This window comes from Macrobrachium nipponense, chromosome 31, assembly GCF_015104395.2.
Source record: "Macrobrachium nipponense isolate FS-2020 chromosome 31, ASM1510439v2, whole genome shotgun sequence".
NCBI lineage: Eukaryota > Metazoa > Arthropoda > Malacostraca > Decapoda > Palaemonidae > Macrobrachium > Macrobrachium nipponense.
Genome location: NC_061093.1, coordinates 27,677,779 through 27,690,278, shown reverse-complemented (window position 1 = coordinate 27,690,278; position 12,500 = coordinate 27,677,779). Strand labels below are relative to the sequence as shown.

General features: G+C 36.2%; 1 protein-coding gene across 1 annotated transcript; it reads left to right on the top strand.

Annotated features, from left to right (window-relative positions):
* Positions 1–5,379: 5,379 nt before the first annotated feature.
* Positions 5,380–12,491, top strand: LOC135206798 (cytochrome P450 3A19-like). Its single transcript, XM_064238290.1, has 6 exons — positions 5,380–7,084; positions 8,873–8,994; positions 9,680–10,018; positions 10,554–10,642; positions 11,768–11,964; positions 12,304–12,491. Exons 2-6 carry the CDS (start codon positions 8,989–8,991, stop codon positions 12,489–12,491), a joined length of 819 nt encoding a protein of 272 aa, XP_064094360.1. The 5' UTR covers positions 5,380–7,084; positions 8,873–8,988.
* Positions 12,492–12,500: the final 9 nt, after the last annotated feature.

Sequence of the window (12,500 nt, the reverse complement as noted above, 5' to 3'; positions counted from 1 at the left end):
TTTTGAATTCTTGAAAAGAAGTAGAGCATACATTAAACTAAACATTAGTATTAACATCTCACGTCCTTTACCTGACCCCTGGTCTTCTGCGGTATTTATCTAATATGTATGGATTTTATTTATTATATGTATTAATTTATATATAGCGTTATATATTTTATATAATATATATTTATATATTAATATAATATATTTATATTAATAGATAAATTGATATATTATATATTATTATTAATTAATATATATTATACATACATACAGTATACACACAGACATTATACAGCTGGTATCCCCGTATTCGCACGGACTCATTGCATTCGTGGATTTCTCTTTTGCAACGGTAAACTTCCCATTATTTCACAGGGAAACTTCGCCTATTCGCCCATTGTTTCCATGAGAAATATTCCATAATTTTGCCTGTTTTTTTATTCAATTTTTCATCCATTAAAATGCCACCTTTTTGTTGATTAAAACTATTAAAAAATAAAAACCAAATAAATAAAAAATTTTTTAGTGGGGTTTTCTTGAGTTTAACCTAATCTAAAGTTAGGCCCATTTTAAGCATTTTTATCAGGACTGGGTTTCCAACTATTCGCAGGTTCTTTAAACCTATTCACGGAAGTGTTTGGTACACATTCCCCCCAGCGAATTTCGTTGGAAACCCATTGTATGTCGTATTACATTATTTTTTTTCAGAGAACGATGGTGGCACCATGGGAAAGAACTTGAACGGTCTTGGTTTATTACAGGTTCCTCCCAAAACCTTTCTGTTTTGGAAACCACTGAAGGAAAATAGCTGGCCGTAAGCTTGATTCCTCCAACCCACCCCCACCCCCGCGTACCCCCTCTCGTCTCTCTCTCTCTCTTCTCTCTCTTCTCTCTTCTCTCCTCTCCTCTCTCTCTCTCTCTTCCTCTTCCATATGTTGAACTCAAAAACAAAAATTGAAAGATGCATCTAGTACCATAAAAGCTAATGGAAAAATCTAACCAAAACTTCAAAAGAATGGCTTTCTTTAGATCATGCCCCCCCCCCCCCCCCCCCCCTTGGTACTTATAGGTATTTCCAGTTTACCTGTTTCAATGGGAACATTGCATATATCAAAAGTTGATATATATCACTAGTTCTAACTGTTCAAATAGATAAAACTTAAAATTACAGCACGGTAAACAGTCATTACAGATATAAAGCGTTTGATAATACTCTATTCTTTTTCAGTCTTTTAATGATTCGTTTAAATCGTGTTATTCTGGAATTACTTTTTATTTTATTTTAATTTTGGAAAGCGAATATGCTGGAAAAATGGAATTTGACTTTCATTTTTAAATTTCAGTTCTTAAAGTTATAATAAAGCAAAGTTCGTTTTACCCAGTTAACGTATTCCAGTTGTAATTACCAATTTATTTCCAAGAATGGTTGGAAAGAGATCAATTGACAAATATGGAAGTCAGGTGGGGGCAAACTTAGAAGGCAAATCAATGGCGTAAGTCCCTTTTTTATGTTTCTTATATTTCTGTTTTCAAAAATGATCTTTTTTCTTTTCCTGAATATACCAATATTATAATTGTTTCAAAGCGTAACTCATCAAGTTATCTAAGGATAATGTAAAAACATGCAGGTTTAATAACATTCATCTCGTTTCATAATTATTTTTCATTCCATTGTTAAGTAAAAAACTGCTGTTTAGAGAAGCTTTTTATCTTTTTATTTAGAAAGTTAAGTATCTGATTGATGTTTTCTTATCTTTTCTGAACAATTTTTTTGCTTTTATTTTTACTGATTACCTCTGAACCTCACTTATTTTACAAGTGATTCCCCTCTTGTTTTTAGGGCCATTTGGCTAGGTTTAATGTTTCCCTTTTCATTTTTCATTACCCTTGATCATTTAAAGGAATAAAATCCCTAAAGATTATTCTTCATTTATTTGGGTTGGCATTTTTGTTTACGAGGACTCTACACTTAGGGCAGAGTTACCTTGTATTATCGTCCAAACAAATCCAGAAGTCATAAAACAATATGTCGGAATCCACGTGCCTTTTGTCTGCAAGAAACTTCCAGCAAACACGGTCGGTTAAGTGGGGTTTAGTTTCATCACAGTTCTTCTGAAGCCAGACCAAGAGAGAAAGAACAGGAGTCTGTTATCATAGTTGCTCTTGGTAGTTGGCAAGAAGTCTTTATGGCTTCATACTTATTGTTGTTTCATTAAAAATTTGCTTAAAAGCAGTGCCTGTTGAAACTCCGTCTATTCTCAAACACTTATTAGAGGTGTGCAGATTACTTCTGCTGAAGCTGACCAGCCCATTAACACAACTCTTCCTTCCCCTTGTCATTTAAACAATCCAATGGTGCAAGGACGAAGTTGGCCAGGGAATTAAGGCATATACCAACTGGTACTTTTATTAATATAAAATAAAGATTTGTACTTTACTCTGAAAAATAAGAGCTGGATTTTCTTTAAAATCTAGCGCCAGTTTTTGAATCTATCTTATAAACAAATCCCTTGTACTGGCCAAAATATGTTGAAGCTGGGGCTGGGTGTATTATTGAAAAAAATAGAAAATCTTCCTTTCTTATAGATTAAATTAGCGCTGCTTACCTGACGTTGCTTGGGTGTTAAAAGGGGCATAAGCAGTCATTGATAGGCAACCCCTAACGAAAGTTGATTTTTTTGCAAGCGCTTTCAGCAATAAGTTAATCATTTGGATATCCTGTCAGGGGCCAAAGAAGTTGAAAAAAATCTTGAAGAGTTTGCTGTCAACTTCCCCAAAAGATGTAAAAAAATAGGAACGGTGGGATATTGAAAAAAGGAGGGATTAGGCCCCCACCCCTTAGAAACGGCAAGCATGCGAAATTTCGGATTTTGATCTGGAAACCTAGCTTTTCATATCTTGGATGTGCCAAATGAACGAAAGACAGACAGAAATTTAGTCTTTTGGTAGTATATTAGTTATTGTTTAAATACAACAGCAAAAACCTATTGGGAGTTTTTCTTGTTAAGTAATTACCTAGCACATTGACACCATTTAATTTGTTATTTTTTCTCTAATCTGGTGTATTTCAGTTCACGGTTAATACTCAATAAGTATTTGCTCTCCCTTTCGAGACGACCATTTGGCGGATCTGTGAGATCCGCCACTCAGCCCAAGCTTATCTCCCTCAGGCCCAAAGATTGGAAGCTTGTAAGTTACAGCTTTGAATGGCTTCGGAAAATGACAGTGCAGTCATTGTGATTCCCCAGAAGCTCCTCGTTTATAGTACACTCAATTGCTGACCTTTCTTTATCTTGTGACTGTGTTGTGTTTCGTTTTAGTTGAAATAGGACCGCCCAAATGAAGATTATTTTGGAACTTGGAGGCAATTAAAATTTTATTTTTCATATGGTTTAAATTCCCTGATCTAAAATTCGAAAAAATTATTTACTTGGAAAAGTGAAAACCAACTATCATCAGGTCTGGAACAAAATAAGTTAATTTGACTTCAACGTGAGGTTATCCAGTTTTTTTTTTTTTTTTTTTTTTTGTTTACTTATTTATATTAAAGTCGTATAGCCTGTTTTGTCACCAAGGTTCCAGAATTGCAAACTAGGATTTTCATTGTAATCATCAAGAAAAATCCCATTATGAGATATTAGATAAATGAAAAGATAAGCTAAGGACTTGTTAATGTTTACAAGTGCTTCCATGACGGGTGCTGAAGAGCAAACGTTTCAGCATCCCTTAGGAACAGTTTAAGCCTGGTCTGTTATTTTTGGGTACACTTACGATTTTCAGTAAACCTATTTGACCCTTGTGCATCTTGGAAACACTGTTGTTATGGATCCCTTCATCGATAATTCTTTCATTTTAATGTGAAGAATTTAAGGAGTTAACAATTTGATTTCTTCTCGTTGTTTTATGATTTCTATACTTTTTTGAAAATGCACTGTAATTCTTTGCTCCGGGTAGGGAACAATGTTGTTTGCCAGTGGGACTCAGTGCGGAGGTTCCCAAGTTTCTTTTAATAGCTTTCTGGAATTTCAATCCAAAGTGATTCGTGTGTTTGAATTAGTGGTTAAAATTTCATATTGACCTCTGTGTGTCTTTTACAGTTACATAGTAAAGAATGACGAGAAGATTAGTTTTAAAAAATCTTTTTATTTTGCAGATGTTGCAAGACCATCAATTGATTGCTGTGTTTATGTAAACTCTGGACGAGTTAAATAGGAAAGATTCAGGTTTAAGCAGGAACTAAAACCCCATTGATGGTTTTACGGGTTAAAGTATGCATACTATTATTTGTCTTTCAGTTCTTCATCTCCTGTCTACATACTTCATCATGATAAAATTTTAGGAACTTTCATGCAATATGTATCAGGTGATAACTGTTCTTTGTATTCTGGCCAGATGAACGAATATTGATTTGCTTGAGCTTTGCACCTTATTAGGAATATATTCGTTTATTTTCTGTGAAAAAGGATCAAGGTGAATTATTTGTAAGTTACCGTTCAGTGGACTTGCATCGGTTCCAAAAATATTTTGGGCGCTTATTTGTTGCAGAAGATTTTGTTTAAAAAAAAATTATTCTTTCACACTACACAACAATTAAAATTTTTCCATTCTTTGAACAAGAACAAAAACTATGACGAAAAGGATGTCTACATACTTCCAAAAATGGCAAGGGAAAGAAACCGTTCAGTAGAAAAAAAACATGCAAAACTACCCAAATGGAAAGGAATCAAATGAATTAGGAGATAATAATTTGCATGCTGATAAAATTAGTTAGGTAGGGACCCTCTTAAGGCATGTTGTATTAAAGCGATACGCTGCACATCAGCTAATATTCTGTTTATTTAGAGTTTTTCTCTGTTTTCTATTTCAGAGTAAAATGCGTTTTTCAGGGTTACTTAAATTTATTATTTGCCAACAGCTTGCCAACGTCCATCATTTATCTTTTGGTAAGGAAAACTAGTTGCCAAACTGGGATTAGTTCTATTTTTCATTTGCAGGCCAAGAATACACGGGTAACTGAAGATATGAAAGTTTCACATTCAGTGGAGTTTTCATTTGAGGAAATTCGTTGTCAATATTGTCTTAAGCCAAACCAATTCGTCTTCAGGCTCTCACTGAGGCATGCTCACGCCCAAAAAGGCGAGGCAGTACGACTGACCTATTCAATCGTGGGTCTGTTTGTTTTGTTAGCATGACTTTCAGCCTTGGCGCATAACACGGGGTCTTGCGAGCCTGCTTGGCCTGCTTGTTCAAATATGCGAAGGATGGTCAGCACCAGGGGTCAAGGTTGCTTGATTGGACCGCTGGCTTGGGACCGAGGGGGAACAGGTCACGTTGTTTATTGGCTGGCGAGATTTGATTTGTCCCCAATTGTGGTCCTTGGCAAGCCCAAAAGGTGAGAAGGTCTCACTGCCGCTGCCTTGCTGAGTAGTGAGGCTTGTGTAGGATGTCATTAGCTGGTCTAACTGGCGAATACTATTTCGACGGTCACTAGGAAGCTCACAGAATCTCGGACATTATTTGGTGGGTCTAGTTCAGGAATCCTGTTTCCCGCGATGTCAGGCACAGGTCTGTTTATTTCATGAATAATAGACCGCCTAATGTTGGTAGGCAGGAAGAACACTTGTTGGGTGGTATTAAAGGAGGGCTTCTCCTGTATTAAAAGCACCTCTAGCAGCCGTAAGCACCTTGACTCAGACCTCCTTTCCAGTTATTTCTGTAGGTCCCCAATATGTATTGCATTCCTTGTGATGCTAGTATGACGTGCCTATTCCATTTGATTTTGTATTGTGCCTACTTGAACACAACAGGAGATCCTCTTTGCCAGTTTCTTGGTTTCATGCAAGCTTAGAAGTTGACATCCACCGACTGGACATTTGAATCGATATATACCTCTTTATTCTGTTTAAGAGGATCTCTTGGTGGTGGGGCTAGGTTGTTTTTTATTATTAGGTTTTTGGGCAGCTGTTTTTGTAAGGAAGAGGTCCAGATGCGTGTTAACGTCAGTGGTGGAGACTCTTTCTGTGCTAATTTCCTTAATTGCACGTTTGTCCCCAAGGTATCTTTGCCATAAGATAAAGTTGAACACCGCTCTTTGGATCGAGCTGTGGCTGTTCACGATTGTTGTACCACCAATCCAGTGCCATATGCATTTGTTTTATTGACTTACTGGTTGGAAAACCCATTATTTGTAAGCATTTGGGAAAAGCAGTCTAGTTTTTGGTAGGTGCCCTGCCAAGAAGGGTGTTAAAACTTTTCTTATGAAGGCTTTGATGCTGGGGCTCTTATATCTTGAAGGCACTGTCTATCTCCATTAAGACCTTATGCAGTCGTCGGCTTAGAAGGTGATTTTAAAGCATATTCGTAAAAGATTTAATCTTCTTTCTTGCCTCGCCAAATACTAAACAAGTAAAAAATGCGCCGAAGTTTCTTCTGCACAATTGAGTTTTCTGTACAATGTATAATGCGGTATAAAACCATCAGCTAAGACTAGTAGCGCCTCAGTTGCTTCCCAGATACAGTTGAGTGAGTGAGGGTGCGTCCCACACCTCCGGAAAGCGCTGCCAGATGCATGATACATGGCTAGCTTTAACCTTATATAAAATAAAAACTACAGAGGCTAGAGGGCTGCAATTTGGTATATTTGATGATTGGAGAGTGGATGATCAACATACCAATTTGCAGCCCCTAGCCTTTGTAGGTTTTTAGATATGAGGGCGAACAGAAAAAAGCACGGAAAGAATAAAGTGTGGACAGATGGACAAAGCCGTCACAATAGTTTTCTTTTACAGAAAACTAAAACGATAATTATTAACGAATACGCAGTACTTACTTTCTTACACCACCCAACTAGTCTCATATGTTCCATTTGTCATGCAAGGAATCAATTCTCTGCTTTTAGTTTGGCAAAACGTCTTTATAATTCTTCATTCTTCTACTTAATGCAGACTTTATCGTGGTCTTACCTTAGAAGTGATTGGTAAATGTGCCTTAGCGATTGACGTCGAATCTCAAAGGAACCCGGATCATCCGCTTCTTCAAAACTGCAAACAAATTAGCAAGACTTTTAAGGTCAACAGCTTCAGCAGGGTATTACGAGGTGCGTTTTGTTCTTTCGTATCAGCACTGAATTCTTCGTTTTATTATGTGCATCTGAATTTGTAATTCTATTTAATATTTATTATTATTTTTTCTGTTTATGGAAGTCGATTTAGGGGAAAGTCATTGCTTTCCAGGCAGAAGTTAGAAAGATGAATTTTTGGAAGAGAGAGAGAGAGAGAGAGAGAGAGAGAGAGAGAGAGAGAGAGAGAGAGAGAATATTATTGCCAAGGTATATAGAATGGTCAGGTAGAGTCATTTGTGGGGGGTTGCGGCTTATCTCCCCAAGAGCCGCGTCACCTGGAGGCCAGGTCAGGGCGAGAAGTCACTCAGCTACCGTTTCATTCAAATGTATATCACAGGTCACTTCTGTCATCTCTGTATTGATTTAGTTTTACATTCTTCGAATACAACCATAGTTCTGATTTTTTATATAATTAAATTATTATTTAAATAATGCCAAACAACTGCGCCGTGTTTGGTTGTTATTCAAATAGTAGAAAAAAGGAGGAGGTATCCTTTTTCCGATTCCCTCGTGATGAAGAAACAAGACGGAAATGGGTTCATCGTTGTAATAGAAAGGACTACTGTAACCCTACTACTCATCGCATATGCAGTAAACATTTTGAAGAAAATGCATATAAAAGAGTCCTGCAGCAGGAACTTCTTGGATCGCGAGCCCCAGCAATGAAATTCAGACGTATGAATGTGAGGAAAGCAGTGCAGATTCTTTCGGAAAAAACATCTAAAGCTTTAGATTTTTATGGAAGTCAGGGACTTTTGACGAGCATGTCCTGGGAAAGTACAAGGGACTTTATAAAGCTTGCCGACTCCTGGTTTGATGTGTTCAATTCAAGGGTACCTTATGACAGAAAAATATCTATAAATAATTGTGGGATGCAACTGATGGAACAGAATAAAATCCTTGACAATATGAAGTGTACTGCTGAAACAATACGAGTTTGCTTAGGGATATATTCAGTGGCGTCATTTCAGATTTTGTTGTTGGGGGGGCCACGTGGCGGGCAAAGGGATGGGTGAGGTGGCAAGTGAAGTGAGTCCTGTCAGCTGGGGATAGGGGGCCGCTGTAAGCCACCCCGAGAATATTTTGGAATCTTAGGTGCATTTTGGAGCATTTTGAAGCAATACAAGGTTCCCCTTGGAGTGAATTTAACTGTGTTTATTATTATTATTATTATTATTATTATTATTATTATTATTATTATTATTATTATTATTATTATTATTATTATTATTATTATTATTTCAAAGGCTAGGGGGCAAACCATGTCTTGGAGGGGGCAAGTGCTCCCCCTAGCCACCCCTTGGAAATATTACAATACATATCATTAAGCATATATTTACTAATGCTTACAATTCGCATGAAAGTTTTTGGATGACGTTATTATTCAATCGTGTTCCAGTGACTGCTCTCCAAAATTATGTCGAATGTGACTTTTGCGTGTTTCGTGGAATAGTGATTTTAAAAAACTTCAGAGTAAACATTTTGCTTTTGTTCCTTGATATCTTCAGCAATGTTACATTTGCCTGCGATTGAATGAAATTTTCTTTTAGTCTGTTTTATCACAGCTCTCACCTCAAATTCTTTAATCTAATCTAATTAATTTTATTTCCTGTTTACCATCCTCATACTGTCCTTTGTTATTCTAAAGTCAATTCAGTGTCCATTGTCTGACAGTATTCAATATCCAATCTTTTTTTTGCTCATAGTTTTTAAAACATATTTTCTGCTTGAAAGTAATTGAGTTGTTTTATACTTTGCCGGCAGCTTTATTTCCATCTTCAGAAATTTTCTTACGAAAATATCTGGGAGGATTTTTCGAAGATCGATCTGTCAAGAAGCTGAAATCGGACATCCTGGAGGTCGTTGAAAACAGGAAGAATATGCGGGTTAGTATCTTCTAGACACTGTCATGAGCTTTAACTAGACATTTATTTAATCCTCAGGCTGCATGTTGCATATTATTTGTTATAGAACAGAATATTCAAAGAAAATTTGGCAATGATTTATTAATAATGATTATGTACATAATGTCATGAAAAGAAATGAATCAAGCAATATGTAACTTATTTTTTATTATAAAAGATAAATAAACATAAGTTTAGTATGATTGATATATGTCATACCACATTTTTATAAATTACACTTTTTCTTTGTCGACTGATACCTACACATTAGTGACATTTAGCTCTTATATTCCTCAATAGTATTAATCTTATGCATGCTTTAGTATGCAACAATGCCTATGCCACAATGCCACACATAAATATTCAGTTTTTTCCTAGAACAGTGATAATATTTATTATATTTTTAGAGCAGAGATATAGTTCATTCTCAGCCAATCCAGGCTTTCATCCTTTCCGAACACAATAATCCAGTACATTACGCCCTTTTCTAGAGTGGAACTGGGCTTTGTGGGCATATCGAGGGCTTGGCGCCTGGGATTTCCTGCCCTTGAAGGGGCTAGGCTTGTTTGCTCTTGTGCAGTTTATTGTTTGTGTTTTGTTCATGCGCATAGTGCATGAAATCTAATGCAGGAATATGTGAAGTAATCACCTTCTCCCGAATGTCTAGGTTCGGCGGACAGTTGATGCATTGCAGCTGATGCTGGAAGCTGCCCAACTCGTTTCCTCAGAGGAGGCCGAGAAGAAGAGTCCAAAGACCGATTCCAGTGTTAATCTCAGCAATGGGAAAGAAGAAGGTGGAAGAAAACGACTGCAGAATGGCAGAAAACTGGACAAAAGGGAACCGAAAATGACGGAGGAGGAATTGGCAGAAAATGCCATCTTTTTCCTATTAGCTGGATACGAGACGATTTCCACTATGCTTTCCTACACAACGTATTTGCTGGCCAAGCACCCAGATGTCCAGCAACGCCTCTATGAGGAGATTGTCCAGCATCTCAGTAATGAGGTAAGATTGTTTTGATTTTTGAATTTTCACGAAAGTAGCAGAAATGAAGGCAGCAATACACTACATTAGAACGCATGAAATAGTCCAACTGACATGTCATTTATATACACCTTCATCGCCAATCTTTTCTGAAAGAGTAAATTATTCTCAAGCTAAATGGGCCATTTCTCAAACCCAAGAAAAATTTATAAGCGATAGTCTCAGGTTATCGTAGATCAGTGTACTTAAAACTTTATGATTGTGAAAGTCGAAATTTAAATATTCCCGATTTTCTGTTGACTTTTTAGCAACTGATAGAATTTATAATATTTTATTGGAGAAACCAAACCACGTAAATATTCTCTCTGATTTTGGCCTTTGTGTAGATGGTATTTTGGTGTAATGCATTCTGAGATTTTGTTGGCTAAATACATAAGGATTCAGAGTTCTATAGTGATGTTTGCTTAGACTAATGAAGGATCAATTTGAAAATTAATGTTGGATTTTTTCGTTTCCTGAATTTGTTTTCCCCCCATTTTTTTTATTTTCATTACAGGAGGTAGTTACTTATGACAAGATCAACGAGCTGGAGTATCTAGACATGGTTGTGAAAGAGTCATTACGAATGTATCCACCAATAGTAACGTAGGTTGATTAATAAACGTTTTTTTTTTTTATCGCCTACCTATTTTCTTATATTGAAATATTCTTCTTTTCCCCATTTTTCCTTGTTCAGTCTTTCCTTCAATTAAGAGGAGAACAATTTTTCAGTTGTCACTGTCAATCTGTTAGAAAAAAAAAACATGGTCATTAATGGGTATTACAAATAGGTACATTAAAAAAAATATCACCTGTCTGAAGGAAATTTCGGCTTTGACCCCTCTCCTTGCTACGCGCCAGCAGTTTTATATAGAGTGAATGTTAAACCAGAGAATTTACAGGCGCTGTTATTTGTTATTCAGTGTTTATCTTTATAACGATAATGTACTATGCAAAAACAGCCTGTCTGTCAGTAAAAGGTAAATCTGTCACTGTAAAATTATTTTCTTTAGTAAAAAAACTTAGTGTTAGATAAACCACCATCTATTCCAAAATTTAAAAACAGCATTATCTGTCCCCATTATTTTTTAAATGTGTAGTGCAACAAGAAGAAAAATGTAAGTGAAATCAGGTTGATATTCCATTCCGGCGCATATTCTTGTTTCAAACCAAAGTTCATAGCAAACTCATCCATATCTTTTACATTATACAGTACCCTGGCCTTCATACCGCCGTGGAACGATTTTTCAGTTTAAAAGTTTGTTTGAGCAACCAAGTTTTCCGTGTCAAAAATAACCTTCTACTTAATTTGTTATTAGCTTTCACAAAGGCTATTGGCGTGATGTACAGTAGGACAAACTTTTCACACAACATTTTTATTATAATTACCTTTCTGTACGACATTGGCTCAGGATATGTGCCCTCCAGGGGATTGCAGTTTTGGTTACATAAGCCTGAGAAAATATCTTCTTTGTTATGCAAGGAAACACATAAACATATAATCCTTTGAGTCGTTTATGGAACTTATGTTCTTGCAGAGTAAGCATCTATCTTAATCATGTAAAATAAACTTTGACAAGTAAGATTATTTTAGGGTTTGTACAATGGGCTGGTGTTTGCAGGATTCTGTATTATTTACCTTGTTAAATGATACTTTGATCATTAAATGTATTTGCCTAACAAAAATATCAGACATTCTTATGCATTAATTCTCTCTTTTCCGTCGCTCAGTCCACTCTCTCGTGAGGTGAAAGAGGACTGTGAGTTTGAAGGATTGAGATTCCCAGCTGGTTCCTCGGTGTTTATCCCCATTGCTCACGTGCATTACAATGAGAAATTATGGCCAAATCCAAAGGCATTTGATCCAGAGAGATTCCACTCAAGTAAAAAGAAAGATATTCACGTAGCTTCCTTTTTACCATTTGGTTGTGAGTATGTTTGTGGTTTACTTTTGGGATTAAGATTTAGAGCAATGCATTTCATTTATATAAGCAACTCAAGTTTACATCGTCTAACGTAATTTTTTTCTGATTCATCTTAGAATTAAATCACACTTATATCTTCAGGTGTAGCATATCATAATTTCAACTTATCATTATAATCACATTTAATAAATACAAGTTTATTTATCTTAATGTAATATCTCTTAATTTCATTTGAGAATAAAATTTACATTTCTTTAATACAAGTCCACCATATTCGCTAAAGGAGCTGAAATAGTTGAGTCTTTTTTTTTTTTTTTTTTTTTTTTTTTTTTTTACTTTCAGTGGGACCTCGTAACTGCATTGGCTTCAGGTTCGCTTTGATGGAGGGAAAGATTGCCATAGCTCGCTTGCTTCAGCGATACTGCATCCAGATGTGTGACCTGACTGAGGAAGAAATAAAAATGAAGGCTGCAAATATAGCCTTGACTCCTGAGTCGGGGCATATTTATCTTCGCTGTGTACACCGTTGATAATGCAGA

Bases quoted from the DNA above. Each gene is read 5' to 3' on its own strand.
- LOC135206798 (XM_064238290.1), top strand. The intron at 10,019-10,553 runs GTAAGATTGTTT...TTTTCATTACAG, and splicing joins TCCAGCATCTCAGTAATGAG to GAGGTAGTTACTTATGACAA. The intron at 11,965-12,303 runs GTGAGTATGTTT...TTTTACTTTCAG, and splicing joins TTCCTTTTTACCATTTGGTT to TGGGACCTCGTAACTGCATT.